The sequence below is a fragment of the Gossypium hirsutum genome, chromosome D13 (assembly GCF_007990345.1).
Source record: "Gossypium hirsutum isolate 1008001.06 chromosome D13, Gossypium_hirsutum_v2.1, whole genome shotgun sequence".
In the NCBI taxonomy this organism is placed as follows: domain Eukaryota; kingdom Viridiplantae; phylum Streptophyta; class Magnoliopsida; order Malvales; family Malvaceae; genus Gossypium; species Gossypium hirsutum.
The window spans coordinates 1,384,061-1,400,419 of NC_053449.1; the positions used below are offsets into that span (position 1 = coordinate 1,384,061).

Here is a 16,359-nt window from a genome sequence, read left to right on the forward strand (position 1 = left end):
TTAATGGAGGAATAATCTTATTTAGTACACTTTGAAATTCAAGAAAAGCCGAAACTTATTTAGATTTACAATATACAACATAATACATTCAGCCCCAAATAAACCGAAAAATATTCTTACTAGCAACAGAGCTCACCTTGTTGTTACTTTGCTTCCTAAGCATTTCCTCTTGTGCACATACGTCACCCTCCTTTCCATACCACAAACAATGGACCAATGTCAGTGAATCTCAAAAGATAGCAAATACAAAAATCGGTTATAACCGATTCAACCAACTTAACCGATTTTATTGGTTTATTCAGTTAAAGTATAGGTTGGTTAAGTTTGAAAAACTGACCTATAACCAATCAAAAAAACCAAATGCTCAAGTAGACCACTGTGTTACCCTTAGTGTTTTACAACACTAAATGATTGATTAACATTTATAACCCTACTAGCACCAAACACTCTCTTAATTCCACTTTTTAAACTACTAACTAAAGTCACTCTTATGCAGTTTTCTTAGCTCTAATAGTAGAGGTACCAAAGTGATAATTTAGCTATAGTACACGAGCCAAAAAAGGTATTAAGCCATTTTAATAAAAACAAAAACAAAAAAGGGCACTCACAAGAAGAGAGTACGCATTGGCAAGTGATACTAGTGTTGGATACAAATCGACAACGGCTATGGCAACCTCCTCGGTCACCTGGGGTACCTGCAATTAAATTATTCAAAATGTTAACAAGGTCGTTCATTGATATTTTATATACTTAAAAGGGTATTCAAGTGGATAAAAATATCATGGAGGCCCTTATACGTTAGATCAAAAAGCAAATTGGTCTTTCTGATAAAAATTTCATCCAGTTTTACTATTAAAAACTAGTCCCTATACATCAACATGAGGTATATGTGGCACGCAACATGTCACTATGTGAATATTCAATCAGCCACGCCAGCTTTAGCAGTACAAATGGATGAAATTTTTAACAAAAAAGGCCAATTTGATCTTTGATTTAATGTACAGGAACCAATATGCCCATTTTTTTTAGTAGAGAAGGCAAAATACAATCTAACTCTTAATACAATAGCTTCCATGGCACTTTTACCTATTCAAGTGATACATCAGCATAATTATTTAAGCCCACAAATGAACTAGGTTCATGGTAAGCATATAAATCCTACATATCCAAACTGAACAACGAAACCAGGTCTTTGATGTTAACACTACCCATAAGATCAACATCCTAAAGAGGATTATCACAATCTATTGCTGAATAACATAACCATATTAGAGAAGATGATGCTAGTTCCTGAATGTTGTATGACCAGACTTACATTATTACTAAACAATGAACGTTCGTCAATGAAAGAACAGATATACCTGCATAAGTTGAATGGAAAATACATCACTGACTGTCATTTTATCCAGCTCTTGGCACCTTTTGATAAATTCATTAAAGGGAGGACAGACCCCAGACAATTTAGAATGGCCCTCAGGCAGATGCAGCTTATAATATTGAGCTATTGCTCGAGTAAGACACGCATACTTCCTCAGGGTATCATGTAAACTACTTGTTCTCTGAACATCAAACCCCTCCAGGATCTCTGTTGTGAAGCACCTGAATTAATAAGAAAAGTGTAAGGCAAGAAATATAAGCCTTTGGCACCCGAGCATTCGGCTTCTGGTTGGTGCATGATCTCTGTGATCAAAGAGAATAACAAGATGGAAATAGTTCCTTTGTGATGCAAAAGAGAATAAAGTGATCCCTAAAAGCATATATCTAGAGAAAAATCTTACGCTGTTTTGATGCTTTCAGCAGCTTCTGAAGTATTCGGATCACCTTCCACAAGAAATATCAGCTTCTTTAGTCCAGATCTCTTAGAAAATGCAAAGGGGAAAAAATGTCATGATGGCATTTTTTTTAAGTTGAAACCGAAACTCACAGCAACTCCATATGTATGTCTATATATATATATATATGTATGTATTCGAAACTAGAAACACAAAGCTTAAACAAGAAAAGGAGAAACTGGATTATGTAAATTTGTAGCTATGAATGTTTGTTGTGAATATCATAAGCACAAACAACCACAATATTAAAAATTCTCTATGTTGAAAACCAAGGGTGAAAAGAAAATTTGAGGAATCAATTATCACTTAATACTTTCTTATTTTTATCCACATTTTCTTATTTATTCAATTTAGCCCATAAAAGGCTAGTCTAACTAGTAACCCTTAAACAATTTAAAAGTTTCAATACTTGGATGAAAAAAGACCATGTGGTATACATGCACCAAGTTGCTAGAACAACAATATGTCAAGAAATTTGCACAACATAAAGAAACATACTACACGAGCCGATAAAGATGGAACAGATGATAAATCCAAATCAAAACAAACCTACATGTATTTAACAATAGAAAACAACATGAACATTTCTAATTGGTGAAATTCAAGCAAGAAACATCACCATTAATTACGAAAACAGAAATCATGAAATATTGAATTTAAGTATGAATACCAGAAGCCTTAGTTTTTGGTCCTTGTAGCGGTTATCCCGTATTGAAGACCGTAAATCAGCAACTTTCTTCCTCTCAACAATAAAGTCTAGAACATATTCGCTGGAAAGATGTTTATGGCAAGCTATCCAAATTCCATCTCCAATAGGCAACCTTCTAACCTGGAGAACAGCCACTGTGTAAATAACTGCATTTTAATATATCATGTGGTGAAACCAGCAAATAAACAAGAATTCATATCTCAACTGCAAGGAATAGTTTATCGAGAATTCTAGTAGAACTCAGGCTTTTTAATAACAAAAATACTAACATGCATAATTTTAAATATTAACATCGAATTGCTCACCTCAATTTATTACAAAATTAAGATGAAAGTAAGGGATATAAAAAGGAAATAAAAGCTCACATCTATTTTAATTTTGAATTCTGAGCAAATCTTCTCTAACATTTTCTTGGAGCGCGCACTGTTAACCACAAGAGACATTAACATCACCCACTTCCCCAGAAGTTGAAACTTGTAAGTTCACATCCACTAAAAAGACAATGATATGGCGTACTAACCCTTGACTGGTAAATTGCTCACGATCATCTAATATTAAGATTACTTCATATGTATCCTCGAATTTCTCCCCGAAGCTCAGAGGTGGAACACTTAAGACATTCATATCAGCTGTCAGAGCATCTGAACTTGGTCTCTGCATAGATAATCAAGCAAGTTATAAAGAGAACTCAGGATGACAGGGAACACAGTAACTGGAACTACAGACGAACAAACTACATCGACGTTAAGAAATTTCGAGAGCAAGCAATCATTTGCTACTAGTAGCACCTCATTTTTATCTTTCCTTTCCTTTCCTTTAATATTACTTGCTAAGCATACAAAAATTAAAAAGCACATGCATCTTAACACAGTCTGAACTCTTTGAATTTGAGTGGATCTTTTATGGGAAACTATCATCTTTCAGCTCTTGCACATCATAAGGAAGAACTACTTATTACAAGCAACCTATCTAATCAAAATAATTTTCTTTTTTCCTCTCCCAATTTTCAGTATTGTTCCTTCTAGGACAAATTTTGCTCAGTGTTTTGAGACCTCATCATAACATATCTGAGAAACAGGTGCAAGAATGATACAATTCACATACAGAGGAAGAACAGACTCTCATCGTACACAAGTTTGGCATATCTCCACCATTTTTACTTGATTGCATCCAAGTACTTTGCACTCCATTATGAGCTTCTTGCCCTGAGCATTTAAAGAAGAATCATATCATGTTCCACAATTTTCAAAGATGAAATTGATTATCACTATGTTATTTATCGAGTAATATTCAAAGGGTCAACAGCTAACCGTAAACTTGATCTTCTCGAAGGCGACACAAGACCGCTGGCCAAAGTGAAGAAATCTCCTTGTTCTTGGAAGTTTCAGAGACCTCAGCAAAAGCAGACAAAACTTGTTCCTTTGAGTACCCCATGCGAGTACACTACAAAACGGAAATCAAAAGATCAGGGGGGACAAAAACTCTATGAGAACAGAATTCATGTACATGCTAGGAAGTTCGGGAGCGCAAGGAGTGAACATAGATTTCCATTTGCAGTAATTTCCACAGATAACTAATGATGCTTCATGGTCTAAGACACTGACACTTGAAATGATAATTGTAAGTCTTAGTAAATCAACTGAATTTCAATCAGAATCTACAAGCATCTGAGTTGGCAGATACCCTATCAAGACAATCAAGTGGAACATCAATGGATGTTTTCCTCTTAAAAGCAGCTCTTTCATTTATCTCTTCTATATCCGAATCAGAATGACATAAGTCCTGAACAAATGCATCCTGTGTGTCTGGTTGAGAAAGCCTTTCCACATCAACCAAATTTTCAAGGGGATCTTCCATTTTAGATTTCATGAGACATTCACGTGCTGCTTCCTTGCCTTCTGGCGTTAGCATATATCTGCAAAAAGGAAGTTTGCATTTCATACAAAAAACAAAGCAATCACGTGTGGCCAACCAAACAGAGTTTAGAATATGTTAAAAGCAAAAAGGCTCATGCATCATTCAGAACGACAAAAAAAAAATAAAAATAAAAATAAACAAATAAAATTCATACTTTGCTGGACAACTTGATTTCACAACCAATCCCTTCTTTATCAGCATTGACATGCAGCTCCATCCACTATACCAGTCCCTAGAAGAACTTCCAAATTGGCTGGGTTTCCCTTTTCCTTTCTCTGGCCTAAGAACATATAAATCCAGTTTTTAAACCACCAATCAAGCTCCAAAATTGCTAAAAGTATTGAGAAGCAAAATTTCAAATAAATGTCAAAAATCAACATACACAATTGGCGCTCGTGAAAGCCCACTTGCTTCGGCAGCATCAATAAGATCTTGCTTATGCATAAATTCATTCCCATCTGCAGTCTCCCTAAAGACAAGGCATATCCATCCCATAAGTCAAAATCTATATAGTAAAAAACACCTGTACTAGAAGTCAGATTGTATTTTGCCCCTTCTACTCAAAAAATGGGCAAATTAGTCCCCATACATTAAATCAAGGAGCAAACTGGTCCTTCTGTTAAAAATTTCATCCATTTTCTACTATTAAAATTTTCATTCATTTCTATTGTTAAAAACTGGTCTCTATACATCAACATAAGGTACGATGGGCACACCAAGTGTCACTTTTTGGTTATTCCGTCAACCACGCCAGGTTTTAACAATATAAATGGATGAAATTTTTTAACAAAAAAGATCAATTTACTCTTTGATTTAAAGCAGCAACTAATTTGCACATTTTTTTAGTAGAGAAAGTAAAATACAATCTAACGAGGGCCTCCCTAATACTTTTACCAAATAAATACCTGTATAATGTAATCAACAACGCATATGCCACTGAGTTCTTTTGGGGCAAATAACGTCTGTTTCCTTTAGTATTTTTACCTAAACATGCATCAAATGAGAACTGAAAAAAGGAAGAAAATTGAACAATTCAAGTGGACCAAAACACTAAAAGAAGAAAAAAAAAAGAAAATACAGAATTACATGTACCCTTTCTAGTTATCTCTTCTGATTCTGAACTTCCTGAACCACTATCGAAATAGCCACGCATAAGCACTAGAATCCATTTCCCAACACCTCTATCCACAAAAAAAGAACAAGGGTTACCGTGATGAAATAACCAAACCAACTATTTCAAGTACTGATTTTGAAAAACACCCAAAACCCACACCAGGAAAAAAAGAAACAACCCAAAGAAATCAATTTAATTTCTTTAAAAAACTGCAAATGATCATATGAAAAAAAGAAGACGAAGAAGAAAAAGAGTATACATACTTGATGTCATTGAGATCTTTGAGTGTTTTGATGGGATGCTGAGCATTGCAAATGTTGTTGTAAGCCTTTGAAAGAGTCACGTCAGTGTTTTCTTTTATTCCTTTGGGTTTATCGGCTAGCGCTTGCCTCTTTTGCAGCAAGTAATTTGCTAATTCCTCATTCTCTGGACACAGTACTCGCCTATTTTTCTCCATCTCTTTTCTGGGTTTCTTTTCCTCAGTTGTGTATGAGTGCTTTTTCTGGGAAATTTGAGATTTTTATTAGGTTTTTCGAATTGGGGAAGTAGAGATTTGAAAGTGAGCAGAAAATCGCGCCACCTTATTTCTGGGCTATTCGATCGGCGTTGTAGTTGAAAAAATGAACATCAGCTTGGGCCTAAGAAAAATTGGGTTTAAGAAAAAATTACGCTTCTAAGCTGAGTCTGATCCAATTTATTTTAATTTATCTTTTATTTTTGTATATTTATAGTAATCTTTTATACACTATTGGGTGGGTCATGTGTATTACAGTTTAAACTCGTGTTAAAAAGTATTTGACAAAAATTTTAACTATTTTTTCATATAAATCAAAACATATGTTGTGATTTATATAATACGAAATTTGAATAAAAGGTAATATAAAGTAAATATTTAAAAAATTATGTTAAGTTGCTTACAAGGTTTTTAGATCTAAACCGATGGTCTAATCGGTTAAATCTCAGTTTAGTTTAATTGAATAAATTATTTTAAAAAAAACTATCCGTTATTTCAATCAATAGTATGCCCAGTTTGGTTCGGTTTTGAAATTTGTGATTTTTATATTTAGAAATGGGATAAAATAACATTTAGTCCTTGGATTTTGTAACTTTTTCAAACTTGGTCCCTAAATTTTTTTGCCTTTATCAGTCATAAACTTGGTTTATATCAAGATGTGATAACTGTGACACTCATATTGTGCCACACCATCACATAATAATTTAATATTTTGATATAAAATCCAAAAGAAACAAATAAAATATATTTTTAAAGAAAAAATAAGAGGTGATATTACATAATTTCAGAGTGTCACGTCATCGCAAGAATTGGAACGTGTAATTTTAAAATCTTGGATTTTTGTATTAAAGCATATGATATTTTATATATAGATATTAAAATATTTAATATAATTAAAATTATATTAGAAGTTTTTTTGTCACAAATTACATACCACTGACAGGAGAAAATAGAAGGGAGATACAATCTGGTAATAGTTGAACCAAAGCTAGTGGCTTAGGCAGCTAAGCTAATGAGCCTCATTTTGGTTCACATTTTCATCAATCCTCATCTAAAGACACGCAATGAGTGATTGGAAGATGTAAACCCACCATCAACCATAAGATTGTCTCCACTTATGTACCCTGCATCATCACTTGCTAAGAACAGCACAGCATTAGCCACATGCTCCACAGTCAAATCCACCCCATCCAGGTTCGCGTTTTTCCCGATGAAAGCACGAAAACCAGTACGTACATCGCTGGTTCTTTCGTCCTCGTGCAAGTGAGCAAAGGCCAATTCGGTTGCAACGGCATACGGAGAAACACAATTCACTCTTATTCCGTATTTACCTAACTCAGATGCAACATTCCTAGTAAGGCCTAAAACAGCATGTTTAGAGCCTGTATATGCATGAGGTCCTAGGCCACCGATGACACCTGAAACACTACAGATTGAAATGATTGAACCCTTTTCATGTGGGATCATAATTCTAGCAGCATGCTTCATTCCAAGGAAAACACCTTTTACATTCACATTCATTACTTTATCGAAATCAGATAAGTCATAGTTGCGGATATCGTTATACGGTGGACCTGATAATCCGGCGTTGTTGACCATGATATCGAGTGTACCAAACTTTTCAACTGCGTAGTCAACCGCGGCCCGAACTTGTTCTTCTATTGTCACGTCGCAATGGAAAAAACATACGTTAGGGCCGTTGCTGAGGGATTGACAAACTTGGAGGCCAAGGTTGTCTTGCACATCAACAATGCAGACTTTGGCACCATGCTTGTGAAATAGACGCACAATGCTCTCACCAATGCCGGTTGCTCCACCAGTGACCAATGCCACTTTCCCCACTAATCTGTCAAATCTCAAAGGGACCAAACATACAAAAATTGGGAAGTTTACTCCTTCAAATTTTCAGAATTTATTCTTTGTATTTTATGAAATATAAGAAATTAGTTCAATTGGGTATTACTATTAAACCTTCTCGCTAAATTATTAGTCTAGACGACCAGGGGTGAAGGAGAGGGGCAGGCAGTGGCTTGGCCCCAAAAAATAGAAAATTATCTATTAATCCCTTTAATTTTTAGAAAATTACAAATCAGTAAATTGTAAAAGTGCACTTTACAACCCAAATCTTTTATTCATTATTTCTAGCCTCAAAAAGACAATTTTCTGGCTTCCTCTCTATCTAGAAATTTGCAATTCATCCATTTATATGTAAAAAATTAGTAAAAATCAACGGTTCAAGTGTTTACCAATCACTAGACTAACTTCATAGATTTTGTAAGATTCGAGTATCAAATTCTAATAAATTAAAACAAAAGGACCAAAGAGATAAAAATTTTCAGTAAAAAGATCTCTCCAACCCTCTCAATGTCTATATTGAGCAAGTTGGTCCTTTTAAAAAATTCGGAGCAATTTGACAATTTCAAAAATGAGCAACTAAGAAACATTAATGTTCGTCAATTTTACATAATAATTTTAGCTCCCATAATTTACACGTCCTATCAATGTGGCCATGATTTAACAAACTTAGCACACAATAGTTTTATAAATGTATAAATGTTGAGACTAAATTTATCAAGTTTTTTAAAATCAAGACTAAATTAACAATATATGTAAACATCAAGGCTAAATTTTTCAATTAAAATCATGTACAATTGACAAAAATTGTGATTAATTATCCTTAATTGCTCATGGGATTAATTTGCTGAGACTAATTTGCTGAATTTTAAAAGAGGGAGTGAAGAGGTCTGCTGCTACAAGAGCAGTTCAAAACTAAGAAATTGGGAGAAAACAATTGTCAATTCAGCAACAAATCTCACTGAACATATAAACAGCAAGCAAGAGATACTCAAATATGTGGTGGATATTACCCCCCAAAATATGTATAATATTTCATACAAAACCAATAATTGAAAGTCAAAATTATACCATCAGAGCAGCAAAACCCAGACAGTCAGTGAGACATGCATGTTAAAAAGAGAGTAAAAACAAAGGGTCAGCAAACCATGGACCTGGATCTGTAAAACCAGAAGCTTGAAAAAAGAGAGTGCAGCAAGGTTTTACCTTTGGCTGGACAGTGATGAATCTATGGAGTTGTTGCTGCTAGTAGCCATGGCAGGAGTTTCACTTCAACAATATCACTGTTTGAGCAGGTGACTGCTAATTCAACAAAAAAATGGTGGATTTAATGCTTCTTTCCCCCATTTTTTGCTAAAAAAACTTAACTACTGAAGCTTAAGTAGCCAATTAGCTTAAAGATGGAGAAAGGACATAAAAAAAAAGAGAGGGTAGTTTGTTTTGATAGAAAATGGTGACAATGAGGCAATGAGAGATGGAGAAGGAATCCCAAAAGACAGGTTCACTTGCTTTATGGAAAATGACAGGAGCATTAACCCAAAATTGAGTGGAGAGTGCAGTGCACCGATAACAACCAACCATTCGGGGATCATTCAGTCATCACCTCGATTTTTAACGATAAAAATAGATAAAAATTTTAATATAAAAAAATTAACTTTCTCATTTATCTAATTTAAGTAAAATGAATAAAATATAATTTAATTTTCAGGATTTTACGCATAACAATATAGATAATTACCTCTTGTCTTGTTCCTAAAGATTTGAGGGTGTAGACATTGCTGCCTGATAAATTAAGCAATTTTGGCCAATGAAGAACCTTGTTGTGATGTGATGCACAAATAAGAGAGAAATAGAGGCATAGATCCCTTCATGGAGAAACAACTTCAGCTTGAGGTAGCATAAGAATAAGCTAAATTGTAAACCATTTGAATTAAGTAGTGATATTAAAGCTAAAGGGTTAAAGAATAAGCTTCATGAAAGAACATAAAAAAACAAAATTTTTAATTAAGTCCCTCACGCTTATTTTTACCAACGATTTATCTGGAGAGTACAAAGTAATTGAATAAAAGTGTAATTACTACACTAAGGTAGTAATTAACATATGTTCTTTATCATCATTTTTTAATCCTTGACCGAGTTCATCATCATCTGAATTTATATCATTAAGTTTATCAAGATCTCCTTCTATGCACTCTTCAAAATATGGATCATTCTAATTTCATCTATAAATAAAGTTATAAAGTATGTAACATGTTATACTAAGGTGATGTCAATATGAAAAAATGTCCTCTCAACCACATTTCAAAACTTTAATTATCTCAAATTAAAGAGTTCATGATTGTCTTCGGTGCTTCTGTCTGGCTTCGTTCTTCCAAATGGTATCATATCTCACGATATTGTGCAAGAAAACATTTTATTTTGCATAATTAGCATCTACCGTATAATATTTGGGTTCACGGTGTAAATAGCCTATAGCTTTGATTATAAAAACTTATATAAACTTAATTCAGAGAAAGAATTGTGCTAGATTATAGCTCTTTTTATAATACATAAATTAAGTAAAACATAATATAAAAATTTATAATATAAAGTTTTTTTTATAAAATGTCCAATAACTTTCATAATACTTCTTATAAATAATATAATTTTTCCATAATTTTAGAAAGTTCAGTTTTTATAAATAATTTTTGCCATAATTGAATTTTAGAATTGATTTGACAAAATTTCATAATTAACATATAAAATTAATAATTAATTCTCATCAAATCAGTCCTAAAACTCGAAAAAAATTCACAATCATCAAATTGTATTTAACAAATTAAACAAAATTTAAAAACTCAAACCTAAAAATTTTAGCAATTAGCTTTCATCAAAACAATCCTAAAACCTGAATTAAAAATTAAAAAAATAACATTGTTATCTTTCAGTACCAATATGTGATTTTTTCCAAAAACACAAATACCATATTAAAAAAATATCCTATAAAATAATGTATTAATTTTTTAAAAAAAAATTAGTAGCAATCAAATATACTACTTTGTTAGTTTTTAGAAGATAATCTATATAGAGAGGAAGGTCCAAAGAACCTTCCTTTCTTGACTTGTGGGTCATTTTATTTTTCATATATAAAAAAAAATATATTTTAATTTTGATCCCTATAATAATATATTTACATGTAAAACATTCGGCTCAACTTTTTTTCTTTTGTATTATATAAGAAAATGGTAAAATTTTAATTTTGTTCTTTATGCTATACTTAACGATTAAATTTCTATTTTGGTCTCTATACTATACTCGAATTTAAGATTTAATATTTATACTTTAACTTTTTGACAAAAAAATGGTACCTCAACTTTTACAATATCATTAATTAACTCAAATACTTTATTTTGATTAAGATATTGATGTAACTTTTAAGAGTTGTATTTTTTACATGATTTGGTAATTTAATTTTTACAATGTCATTGATTAGCTCAAATACTTTATTTTGATTAAAATATTGATTTAAATTTTACGAGTTGTAAACCCTATTAATATTTTTTGTTAAATTCAAATCTATTACAATACCATTTTTTTATTACATAGATGTTAAGCGAGTTTTTTTTTATTTTAAAATGTTATGCCGACAAATTTAACAAAAGAATTTAATGGTGTGAATAACTGTATCAGAATTTTTAAATTCAAAAAATAGGACTAAATTCTTAAAATAAAAGTACGAAAATTAACTTTTAAATATACGAAGAGTATATTTTAATATTCAAACATTTATTTTATAATTTAGATTAAAAATAAAATAAAAAACGTTTTTTTTTTAGCTTAAAGAACTTTCCTCTCACCCAACTTCACACGTCAACGTTCAAGCTTCACTTTTTCTTTTCTTTTCGTAGAGATGTTGCAATATTTGGTTAATTCCATTACTGCCCTCCTCATTTGCCCTTTAACATTGGGTTTGGAAAAGTAGTACATCTCTTTCACAAAAGAAATTTCAAGAAATTTCCTAGTTCCACTCATTATTTCAATGTCAACTTTACAAGTTAAACATTTTACCTAACTTCATTTTTTACACTAGTGATCCACATTAGCTTACGTAATAGAAGATAATTAGGGTGCTATTGATTGCCTCTAATTAGGTAAGCTTTGTTGTAAGAAGAAGTATTACGGATAATATTTTTATTACACAAGAGGTAATACATTCTATGAGGACCTGTAGAGAGAAATAAAAAAGCATATTGCTGATACACTTGTTAAAGTGGGCATCCCTCAAACTATTAGGCAGGTTATTTTGCAATGTATCACCACGATTTCGATGTAGATTGTGTGGAATGGTGCACTAATTGAGGAATTCACCCCGTCACCATACCTACTCGTACTTGGCATGAAGCAAGTTGGGCATAGTATCCGTAAAGCGATTGTGGAGGGGATCTTAGAATCTATTCCAATGTCTATAGAGTGCCAAAATATATCACACCTTTTTTTTTTTTGGTAGGGATGACTTGACACAAGCTAGAATGCTTGAAGGTATCCTGGATCATTTTGCATTTTTTAGGGCATAAAACAAATGAGAACAAAATATTCTTTTTGCTCAATAATGGTGCAAGTAAGGTTAGCAAAATCAAAGAGCATTTCAGATTTCAACAAGTATATGATCTGAGCAAACACTTAGGAAGTCCTATTTTTCATAAAAAAAGAAGAAGCCACTAGTAGTATTTTTTTATGATACATGCATGGATAGGGTAAATTTTATTCTCTTAAATTCATCGAAGCTGTTGTTTTTCAAGTATAGAAGATCAGTCAACTTATGATGAGTTTTTAGTTGGGATCCCCAACATGAACATAAATGGAAGGTGTTTGTAACACCCCTCCTCCAAGCAACTACAAACGAATAACATTCAATGCAAAACATAAATCATACAAACATAACCATTTCAGTTCATATTCACATTACACAACTTTTCTCGGGTCTTATACGAGCTTATGTATGCTCTAAGTTAACTCAACATTGAACTAGGACCAAATTGCAACATTTCCAAAATTTCAACTCGACGCCGCGACGTGAGGGGGTTCCTCGTTGCAACATAACACACTAACTTGCCTCATTGTGACGATGGGGTTCCTCGTCACATCGTGGCTAGAAATCCAAATCTCGTCACGACGACCATTGCTTAACGTTAAGCAATGTTAATAAGTTTGCAAGAGCCTAAGTTGTGAAGAGAACAATCCCAATTGAAGAGCAAGCCCATTTGAAGTTCATTTGAATCACTTGAAGACTTAGTTGTTTTATTTTTTTGCCTAATTTGTCAATGGCTCAATTAAAAAGTTTATTTTTAAGCCAAGTTAATTTGTTTTCTTGTAAAATTTGGTCCATACACAACTATCATAAAGCTGACCAAATTCACTTATCTTTTCATTATTCCTTTAAGTTTCTTAGGAAGTAAGAGCCACCTTCCTTGGCTGTCTACATTTTTAGGCTAGTTTTCAGAGATTTGTTTTTCTTAGCCATCCAAAATTTTAGGCTACATTTGAGGGATTTGTTTTTCTTTTTTCAGCTCACTCCTTGTATAAAAAGGGGTAACCACCCACCATAGAATGACCTAACTTTGATTTTAATAAAAGTACCCTTTGAGTTCTTCTCCTTTGTAAGAAATTTTTTCTTGTATTTTTAGAAGAGTTTTCTGTTAAACTAAGCCTTATTAGATAATATGGTTTGATATAACAAATTAAAATGTTTTTGAATAAAATTAAAGTTAAGAAATTTCATAAAAATCAAGTTGAAATGGTTTCAGTTGAGTCAAACATTTTCAAATATGTTTTAACCATTTTTAAACAAATTAGAATTGCTCTAGGACAAAAAGTATTAATACTTTTTGTCTAAGTATCGATATTTTACAAGATATCAATACCCTTCTGATAATTGATACCAAATTGACATTCTGCCATTTTTAAACCCTGGTAGGTATCGATCCAGTATCGATGCTTTTATCAAAGTATCGATATATTTCCTAAGGCATCGATATTTCTTCTCCAACGGTCACTGAAATCAGTATTAATTACAAAAAATATCGATACACTTTTAGTATGTATCAATACTCGTTGTTGCAGGTGAAGTTAATGACCTAGTATTTCATCCCCAATGGCTACATTCACTTCTACTACAACCACAATAGTTGGAAATCAATTAGAGGGTATAAATACCATCTTCAAGGGGTTCTATTGGATATCTTTCTTCCTCATCTTGCCATAATCATTTTTATCATCCTTACATCTTTCATCTCTATTTATTTTTTGGAAAACAATATTTGACTTTTCTCCTTCAAAAATCCATCAAACATTGGCTAAATCTATCTGCTCTTGTTTTAGTCTCATTTTCAAATCTATTTTATTTTCAATCTTCCTAATTGTTTGTTTTAATTTCATATTCATATTCTAAACATTTTCAGCAACTTGAAATCTATCTATTTGTTGCCACCTATCAATTTAGTTGTTTATGATTGATAAAGTTAAAAGTAAACTAAACCGGTGAGATATAAGACTATTATCTATGGCAAGACGAGTCACACTTGTTAAATCGATACTTATGACAATTCCCAACTATTTCATGTAGTCAGTGATAATACTTGTAGGGGTTTGTGATGAAATTAAAAAAATATCTCAGAATTTCATATGAGTCTTCATCTAATAGGAGAAAGCTTGCGCTTGTGCAATGGGAGACATGTTGTCAACCACATAACAAAGTTTTTGTGATGAAATTGGGAGTCCATTTGAAGGTTATAGGAAAGTTATTTTAGAAAGTGTTAACATGCTTATTGTTTGATTGATAAACAACAAAGAGAAAGAAGTTAATTATTTGGCACTAGTGAGAAGTATCAAGGAGTTATGCCAATGACCATGGGAGGTGCACGTAAATCATATATATATATGGAAGCAAATTTTGTTGTTAATTACATCACCAATGTTAAAGATATATGACCCAAATTCTTGTTAAATAAAAATACAAGTGTCAAGAAAAAGGGGATCTATGGTACAGGCTGCACAAGGGAAATTCGTATAGAAGTATGCTTCCTCTATTTGATGTTGATTAGAATAAGGTGTTTTAACCTTACTGCATTACTTCTATTTGACTTTGATTAGAATATGGTTTTGCAAACTTATAAATAGACATAATCGTCTCTCCTCTTGAATCATTCGAATTCGACATAGTAAATTTTCTTCTCCTCTACCTGTGGTTTTTTTTCCAAAAGGGTTTCAACGTAAAATCTATATGTTCTATTTTTCTTTCTTTTCTTGCCATTATCGACGTTCTATTTTTTACAACCAATTTAAGGACTAGAACATGCTATGGCTTATGTTTCTTTGGAGAGTCACCAACAAGGGTGGGAAGTATTTTGTTCATTGATAATATGCGAGAATTCTCTCGTGCATTTGAAGCGCACACACAAGTATTTAATTTTTTACCAAAAAATCTTAATATTTTTTTTCGAATTTTGATATTGATAAAAGTTAGATATTTTAGTATAAATTAAAAATATTGATAAAAGGTAAAATTTTTGTGCACTCTTTGAGCATACAACAGAATCCCCCAATATTGCGGATTACCATGAATGAAATTATATTGAACTTTTATAATATTGTATAAGGCTTAGCCTCCTTTTGTTTTAAAAATAATGAAAAAAAAATTTAACATTAGAGATGTCAATGGGGTAAGGTGAGGTTTTTGCCTAGCTTGAATTCAACCCATTTTTTATACTTTTCATTCTGATCTTGTCTTGGATTTGAATTTATTTGAAATTTTAATATCCAATTTGACTCGACTCCAATATGTTCTATCCAAAAACATTACACAATTTTTTATGTTATACTAAATTTGATAAGATTAAATAAAATGTACATTATAAAATCTTATAAAAAATCTAACTAAAATATATAAAAAAATTAAAATAATAAAGGCTTATAGAAATTTTAAAAAAAATCTAATTAAAGTATATAAAGTATTTATAAAATTAAAAGATTAGTACTTTAGTAATTTTATCATAGTGTAGGTTTGATCGAAGTCAAACCTAGATTCCACCTCAAAATTCTTAATTAAAAACCTATCATATTATATCAAACATAAATCATGTCCTATCTCATCTTAGTCCAAACTTGTTGAATTCAGATTATTTTGTTCTCTTGTCCAAAATATAAAAAAAATAAGAGTAAATTATTAAATTATTAGTAAATTTACGTGTTATTCACTCAACTTCAAAAAGTTATAATATGGTTTTGAAATTATAAGAAAGTTTTATTTAAGTCACTGAACTATTTGAAAATTTTTGTTTAACTCACCGGATTATTAAGTTTTTGTTTTTAAAAAAAGCCATAGTAGCAAGTTCTAAGCGATGATTTGACAACTAGTATGGTGGATCAGTACTCATTGATGAGT

General features: G+C 31.9%; 2 protein-coding genes across 2 annotated transcripts; both read right to left on the bottom strand.

Annotated features, from left to right (window-relative positions):
• LOC107918625 (crossover junction endonuclease MUS81) lies at positions 1-6,201 on the bottom strand. The gene is made up of 15 exons (XM_016848219.2): positions 5,836-6,201; positions 5,551-5,639; positions 5,364-5,442; positions 4,841-4,927; positions 4,613-4,738; positions 4,225-4,456; positions 3,852-3,984; positions 3,646-3,746; positions 3,062-3,195; positions 2,907-2,964; positions 2,503-2,661; positions 1,779-1,858; positions 1,362-1,599; positions 609-695; positions 1-190 (listed from the first exon to the last, which is right to left on the bottom strand). Exons 1-15 carry the CDS (start codon positions 6,027-6,029, stop codon positions 89-91), a joined length of 1,899 nt encoding a protein of 632 aa, XP_016703708.1. The 5' UTR covers positions 6,030-6,201; the 3' UTR covers positions 1-88.
• Positions 6,202-6,967: 766 nt separating this feature from the next.
• Positions 6,968-9,583, bottom strand: LOC107920536 (xanthoxin dehydrogenase). The gene is made up of 2 exons (XM_016850288.2): positions 9,147-9,583; positions 6,968-7,932 (listed from the first exon to the last, which is right to left on the bottom strand). Exons 1-2 carry the CDS (start codon positions 9,194-9,196, stop codon positions 7,134-7,136), a joined length of 849 nt encoding a protein of 282 aa, XP_016705777.1. The 5' UTR covers positions 9,197-9,583; the 3' UTR covers positions 6,968-7,133.
• Between the last annotated feature and the right edge of the window lie 6,776 nt (positions 9,584-16,359).